Source organism: Furipterus horrens, unplaced genomic scaffold, assembly GCF_987537825.1.
Source record: "Furipterus horrens unplaced genomic scaffold, mFurHor1.1.pri manual_scaffold_13, whole genome shotgun sequence".
Lineage (NCBI taxonomy): Eukaryota > Metazoa > Chordata > Mammalia > Chiroptera > Furipteridae > Furipterus > Furipterus horrens.
This window is the reverse complement of record NW_028327183.1, coordinates 36,018,862-36,026,371: the sequence shown is the minus strand read 5'-3', so window position 1 is coordinate 36,026,371 and position 7,510 is coordinate 36,018,862. Positions and strand designations below refer to the sequence as shown.

General features: G+C 44.8%; 1 protein-coding gene across 3 annotated transcripts; it reads right to left on the bottom strand.

Annotated features, from left to right (window-relative positions):
* Positions 1–4,446: 4,446 nt before the first annotated feature.
* On the bottom strand, positions 4,447–7,251 carry LOC149994507 (free fatty acid receptor 2-like). 3 transcript variants are annotated; one of them, XM_090259834.1, is made up of 2 exons: positions 7,158–7,251; positions 4,447–6,149 (listed from the first exon to the last, which is right to left on the bottom strand). In XM_090259834.1, exon 2 carries the CDS (start codon positions 6,140–6,142, stop codon positions 5,153–5,155), a length of 990 nt encoding a protein of 329 aa, XP_090115960.1. In that variant the 5' UTR covers positions 6,143–6,149; positions 7,158–7,251; the 3' UTR covers positions 4,447–5,152. The 3 variants fall into 3 exon arrangements, with proteins under 3 accessions (XP_090115960.1, XP_090115961.1, XP_090115962.1); XM_090259835.1 differs by having other exon boundaries at positions 7,168–7,251; XM_090259836.1 differs by lacking the exon at positions 7,158–7,251 and adding an exon at positions 6,477–6,534.
* Positions 7,252–7,510: the final 259 nt, after the last annotated feature.

The window sequence follows — 7,510 nt, the reverse complement described above, 5'->3', positions numbered from 1 at the left end:
ACATTTGTCTCCGGGTGATTTCTTAGAGCAAGGCTACCCTGACAATAGCTTTGCTGGATAGAATAATCTTGGTTGTAGGTCCTTGCTTTCCATCACTTTGAATACTTCTTGCCACCAAAGTTTCTTTTGAGAAATCAGCTGATAGTCTTATAGGAACCTCTTTGTAGGTAACTCTCCTCTTTCCTCTTGCTGCTTTTAAGATTCTCTCTTTATCTTGAACCTTTGGCATTTTAATTATAATGTGTCTTGGTGAAACCCTCTTTGGGTCTAGCTTGTTTGGGACTCTGTACTTCTTGGACTTGTGTGTCTATTGCTTCGCCAAATTAAGGAAGTTTCCTTCATTATTTTTTCACATAAGTTTTCAATTTCTTGCTCTTCCTCTTCTCCTTCTGGCACTCCTATGATTCTGATGTTGGCATGTTTAAAGTTGTCCCAAAGGCTTCTTAGTCTCTCCTCATTTTTGACAATTCTTGTTTCCTCGTTCTGTTCTGGTTGACTGTTTATTTCTTCCTTATGTCCCAAATCATTGATTTAAACCCTGGTTTCCTTCCCTTCACCATTGGTTTTGTGTGGATTTTCCTTTGTTTCACTTAGCATAGCCTTCAATTTTTCCCATCTGTATTTGCCATACTCAAGCATATCTGTCAAGTCTATGAGCATCTTTATCACCATTGTTTTGAATTCTGTGTCTGTTAGGTTATCTATCTCCTCATCTGTTAGGTTGGCTATCTCCTCATCGCTTAGTTATCCCACTGGAACCTTGATCCATTCCCTCTTTTGGGCCATTCCTCTGTCTCCTCAACTTGACAGGCTCCTGTGTTTGCCTCTGTGTCTTAGGTATGACTGTTGCACCTGTTATGTTGTAAGAGGTGGAGCCTTAGGTACACATTAGCATGGGGTGACCCGTTTCACCATGTTGTGGTGCTGTATGTGGGGAAGGGGTCTGAGAGGGAAAAATGTCACTGGTTCAGCACTTGTCCCTTTTCAGGCACTTCTCTCACTTCCTGTATGGGACTGGCACCTCTCTAGCTGTTGCTCTGGCTGTGGTTCCCAGAGTGGTTGGGTCTGCGGATGTTCTAGGACTCCACAGTCCTAGAACAAGTGGAGAGATCAGCAGTTTCTTCCTCCACCTGAACCTCACTGGTTTTCACAGTCAGGAGCAATAAGACTTTATTGTCCCTGGCGCTGGAACCATGAGCTGCATGGTCTGGTCTGGTGCTGGGAGCACTCCGCAGGTGTCCCTCCCTACTCTTTTTTTTAAATGTGTTACTACGCTTTCTGCAAGCCTGCCATTGCCACCACAGCTGCTGCCACACCACTTCCTCTCTGCTCTTGATTCACCCCTCTTACCTGTCTGGATGAGTATTTCTTCTTTATATCTTTGTTTGTTGGACTTCCAGGCAGTTTGATTTTCTGTAACTTCTGGTTATGTCCAGTTTTGAGGTAGTTATATTCCTTCTTAGTTGTGGAGGGAGATGCAATGTGTCTATCTATGTCTCCATTTGGCCAGAAGTCACATAACTTGTACTCTAATGAAAGAGGAAATAGCCCCCAAATTCAGGGAGCTACCAGCCCAACGAAAACCCTACATGTTTGCTAGAGTATTGTACTTAATGGTTTCTTACTCTGTCATGCATGTTATCTCCTTGATCTAACAACCATCCCCTTTCAGTGGTCTGCACACATGCCAGAATGATCATCTTAAAATGGAAATCAAACCATTCTTCTCTCTTACTTAAAACTGTCTAATGTCTTCAAAAACTCTCAGAATATTCAAACTCTTATTTTTGGCCTAAAACACATTGTGTGGTCTGGTTTCTGTTGCCAGTCTTAACATCTTCTGCCATCACTCACTCTCCCCAGTTCACAATATTCTGGCCTATTTGTTCTCAAAGTGTAGTCTCTGAACCACCAGCATCAGTATCACCTGGGATTATTAGAAATACAGTCTTGGGTCCTTTCCCAAACCTACTGATTTTGAAACTATGGGGTGGGAAGGCAGTAATTCATATTTCAGCAAACTCTCCATGTGATTCTAATATTTGCTTAAGTTTGCAAACCACTGCTCTAGCTCCATATTGTCCTTGAGATGCTTAGCATTTTTTCCTGTTGAGGGCCTTTGCACCAGCGGTTCCTATTTCTAAAATGCTCTTCCCATGGGCCTTCGTATGGCCACTCATTTGCCTCATTCAGGTCTCAGCTAAACATTATTGACTCAGGAAAATCTTCTAAATCCCCTCAAACCCTTCATTATACTTTCTTCTATGTCTCATATCTGTAAAAAACTCTTTGCCACATTCTGAAATTACCCTAGTAGTTTATTTGTTTACTTGTTTATTAACTATTTTCCCCCATTAGAATGGAAGCACCAAGGAGGGATACCCTGACTCTTATGTACTCTGCATCCCTAGCTAGCCCCTTACATATCCCAGCTTATAGTATGTAATCAATACATATTTGTTGAACAAATAAATTACTAATTTTCCAGTGAAGAAATGGGACATATATCAAGTGACTTGATGAAGATCAAATACTTGTTAGTGACTAGCTAGTGCTTCACCCTGAAAGTCTCAGACCAAGTCCAGAGATTTTCTTGCACTTTCCTCATTAGCAGGAGTAGCCATGTCCCAAGACCCTGGGAATGTCAAGTTGGAAGGGGTTTGGCAGTTCCTGGTTCAACCTTTATCAGTTGTGTGAATTTCTTCAATGTCCTAACATGGGTGTTTTCTATCTTCTACTTTGATATCACTGGAGACTAGGGAGTGAGTACCTTGTGGAGGTAGTCAGTTTGGTTTTAAAAAGCCCTGACTCCTTTACACATAAAATTCCCTGCCTCTTTTGCCCATGACCTTTGTTCTTCACTGTGGGGCTGCATAGACTGCATCTTCCATGCAATGGAACTCACTTGTTCCAGCCACACATCTAGCATTCTCTACTTGCTTCTCATATGTCAGTGAAAAAAGCAGGCACTTTGGAATCAGGAAGACCTGGATTCAAACTCCCTCTTGCTTATTGACCTTGGAAAGTTCCCTTTATCCTCTTAGGCTTCTTCTCTAGAACAGTGCCTGGTATTTAATGTGTTGTTGTTATTTTATTATTATACTTTAAGTCTCCAAAATATTTTGCTTAATTTTTTTGATTAACCAAGTTATTATCCTTTGATTTCTTGAGTTAATATCCTTTACATAGTGTGTTGCTCAGTACTGAATAGACCTCAGTGGAGTGAGACGATCAACTTGTTTAAACTTTCTTTTAATACCATCCAAAATCAAATTAGTTTTGGAAAGTGTAATACATCTGAAAATCCCAGATTGCCCCCCCCTCACAATTACTATCAAACTGTCCTATATAGTGGGCTATCTGATATATTATTTTCATCACTTTAAAATTCTACTTACTATATTTCTTTAAGTGGGAATATATCTGTGCTTCAGTTGCTATCTTAGAGCTAAATAATACTCTATAATTTCTCAGCAAGTTTACACATGCAATTTCATTTAAATCCTCAGAATGACCCTGGGAGGCATACATTATCCTTATTATTATGAATTGGAAATGGAAGCTGGAGGTGTGACTTGCTCAAGGTCAGCCAGCTAGTAAGGAGAGTCACCACTGAAGTCAGGGCTCATGACACCAGTCCACTGTTGTTTTGAGGAGGGAAAACAGAGACAATGAGCTCTTGGGTGGAAACAATAAGAGAAGTTTTTTCTGGAGAAAGTAAATATTGAGTGGGATTTTATAAGAAGGGAAAAAGCAAGCAATATAAGTTGGAGGTACATGGGGTTGAGGTAAGGGGTACTTATAAGTAGGAAAGATCTCTCTGAAGGGTAATTTCTTGGACATATTGGACTCCAGATCTAGGTCAGTGATTCTTGACTGAAAAGTCTATTATAATCACCTGGGGAGCCACCCTGAGATTCTGAGTCAGTGGATTTGAGGTGGCCACTTGTGTTATTTTTTACCTTTCTACATGTAATTCTGATGTATATCCTCTGTTGCAAACCACTAGGCTAGGGGCTGGAGTTACTTAGCGAGAGTGGTCTAGGAGTCTTTATTGTGGAGATATGAGTTAGGCAGAAGGACTTGGGAAGGGAGAGAGGAAACGAAGTAGGCAATGAAATATGAGTTCCTGTGAGGAAACTGTTGATGATAAGAAAACTCTGCAGGTTTCTAAGCAGGAGAGTGGGATGCTTTAAGTCCCTGTGATCCACTGATAACTTTGAGTCAGGACTCAGCCCACATCTTTCTTAATCCAGTCTCTATTCATCAATCTACACAGGATTATGTAAACCCTCTCACTTAATCTGCTCCCATTGTATCTTTACTTTAAAATGTTTCCGTGGCTTCAGATGCTTCACCTTCCCCCTTTGCTTCTGAGTCTGTTTTTCATTCCATTTTTGCCCTCCCCATGGTAGCAGAAAAGTTACAAAAACTGTGGACACTCACTTCAGAGTTTTAAAATCTTTATTTTCAATCTGCCAGACCAGGCTGTCTATTCCTTTGCTAGTCACTTTTGAGCTCTGACTGATGGGTGCCAACCTGTATCCTGACCTGTGTGGAGTGCCATGGAGGGAGAAGACAAGACCCAGACCTCAGGAAGTTCCCATTTTAATGGGGGAGACAAGATAGACAGGTGAAGGCAGCTGGAGCAGACTTACAAAGCAGCAGGTCTGATTGATACAGCACAAATCTAGAGCATTAGAGACCTAAGCCTTCAGCCCTTCCTTCCAATCCCCTTGGCTCAGAACTTTCCAGAGTCTTCTTTGACCTCATTTAGTATTTCTCTTCCATTTCTTGCCCATTGGCTTCTTTCCAGCATCAACTGGTAGACCAGCATCCATCCAGGTGTTGTTTCAAAGCTTATGGCAAGATTGCTTTAGGATTCTCTGCTTCAGCCTGATTATCTGAAGCTACCAATCACCTCACAAGGATTGGATTTGTATTAGCTACACTGCTTCTAAAACTTGGCCTGCTAGTGCTTCTATGCCTAGCCTTTTCTCCTTTGGTCAGGGAGCTGTGCTCATTTGGGAAAGTGAGAAAGTAATGGACTGGGTTGGGGGATTCCCGAATCTGGAATCCTCATGCTCTCCCTCTCCCAGCCTGCTCAGCTCATATGTATTCCCCCAGTGCCTCCGAAGGTCCAGGAACATCTCTAGTCTGTGGTGAAGTCAGAACTTGGTGCTCCCTCTGCTTGACTCACACCCCTGTCCCCATTTGTCATCTCTGCTATCTCTCTTCCTCTGCGTCCCAACAGAGAGGAGCCCTGACGCTGCAGTATCTGAAGCCCTTTACCAAAGGCTCTGCGTACATCCGAAGAAGAGAAGTAAAAAAGCAGGGGGTCCAGACTGGCATTGAGGGAACTTAATACCACAGCTTCCGCTCGCCATTTGGGGCTCTTCTTTGTGAAGAAACCCACAAGGTGGGACACATTATAAGGCCCAAAGCACACCAGGAAATTAAGGAGTGTCACAACAGCCAGCCCCACAGCTCGGCGCCGCCTTTGGGCCCCCACATGGGGCTGGGTGAGCATGATCCACACAAAGCGCCAGTAGCAGAAGATGGTGACCAACATGGGGATCAAGAAAAGGACGAGGCATAGCTCCAGCCTCACAGGAAGCACCACTTCCAGCTGCTCTTCAGTGAAGTTCTCATAGCAGGTAAATTCCTTTTCATTCATGGCATTCTGGGTTGAGTTCAAGTATTGAGCGATGATCACGATGGTACAGTGACCAAAGGACATGATCCAGGCAACCAGAGCAGCAATCACTCCATATAGAGGCCGGCGGGACAGTTTGTACTGCACAGGGAAAGCCACCCCCAGGTAGCGCTCGATGCTGATGCCTGCCAACAGCCATGTGCTGCAGTAGATGCTGCTGTAGAAGACGAAACCCGTGAGGGCACAGACTACCTCAGGCAGATGCCAATGGAAATTAGATGCAGCCTCAATGATCTTGAAGGGCAGCAGCAGCAGCAGCAGAAGGTCCGCCAGCGTCAGGCTGAGCAGGAGGATGTGGACAGGTGCAGGGTGGGGCTGGCGGACCCGGCCCAAGAAGGCCCGCAGGGCCAGAAGGTTGGCTGGGAGACCAGTGAGGAAGATAATGCTGTAGGCCGCGAGGATCCAGGAGCTCTTTGAGGTTAGCATGACCAATCTGGAAGAGAATGAAAAAGGGCAGAGTTAGGAGTCCCTACTCACAGCCTGCAGACCTGTCTCAGGTTCAGGATGGGGACATCCTCTCTGACACTCTCTCCTTCCCAGGTCCAGGCTTTTTGCTGCCACTACTGCTTGCTCACACACCTTCCAGAACTGCCCAGAGCAATTATTGACTTTGCCTGGGGCGGGATATTAACTAGGAGTTATTACATTTGCCATCATATGCCTCTGGGGGAGACCAACCCTTGGCTTCCCAAGGGAATTCCCCCTCCTGTTTCCCTAGCCTTTCTCCTGCCTCCCGGCAGATACAGGAAGTTACTGTTACCAGTTTCCAACTTTCCTTAAGTCCTTCTTCAGCCAGAGATCTTAAGAGAGAAAAGGCAAGTCTTCTCACAGGGAGAGGAGAGCTCTGCTGTGAGAACCACCCTCGCCCCCCACTGCTGGCTCTCCACAGGACCCCTCCCACACCCAGGAAGTAGGTGCCCAGCCTCCAACCCATCTCTCTACCTCGTTTTGCTCCTTTTGCAGAACACAGATTCTCCGCTATCTTTTCCTCCCCTGTCCAATACCAGACCACGGGACAGTTTTAAAAACGGAAAACTAGTGAAATGAGGGGGCAGGGGTAGTGAGGAGGAAGGTGAGCCAGCACTCTTTTGAGGGCCTTGTTCCCCAAAAGGCTTTACAGAATATTCAGTGAAGCTCACAGGCAGTCACTGGCTCTTGGGCCTGATATTTTGACTATAAACAGAAGAACTCTTCTTAATGGGTAACTCAGTTTCCACTTGGTTTGTAAACCCTCACCACTCACACATCCTGACCCCTCCATCCTCTTCCTGGGTTTGATGTCCCAGTCTGCATTTCCTTGCCACCCCCGCCCCACTGGCTCTTGTCTCCAGGTATGATCCTTACATTCAATTTCTGACACATTTCCTCCAGCCCCCTAACACCTTCCCCCCCAATTCTGATCTGGCATCATTTCCCAGAGTACAAGCACTGCACTAGCTACCTTGCCTTGCCTTCGTTCTGGAAAGATGGCTTCTTGGAAAGTGTGAAAGCTTCAGGGAAAGAGGAACGACCTTCAGCCACTGCTACTGCTCATTTCGCACAGGAAAATATTGTAAGGAACCTGGCTGGTAGAAAGCTTTTATACCAACACAAGTCACGTGACTATAGAGAGGAAGATCAGTAATTGAGCACTGTCTCCTCTCCAACCGAAAGGAAAAGGCACCGGCATCTTTCTCCTCAGCCTAGAGATCCTCATTCTGCCTTCCAAACCAAGATCCTGAATTTCTTTTTAATCCTCGGCATTTTCCCCATTTCCCAAGTCAAATTCTCTTCTAGACAATTTCTTCTGTAATT

What these genes read in the sequence shown, in the direction of transcription:
- LOC149994507 (XM_090259834.1), bottom strand. Translation starts at nt 6,142, where the DNA reads ATGCTAACCTCAAAGAGCTCCTGGATCCTCGCGGCCTACAGCATTATC.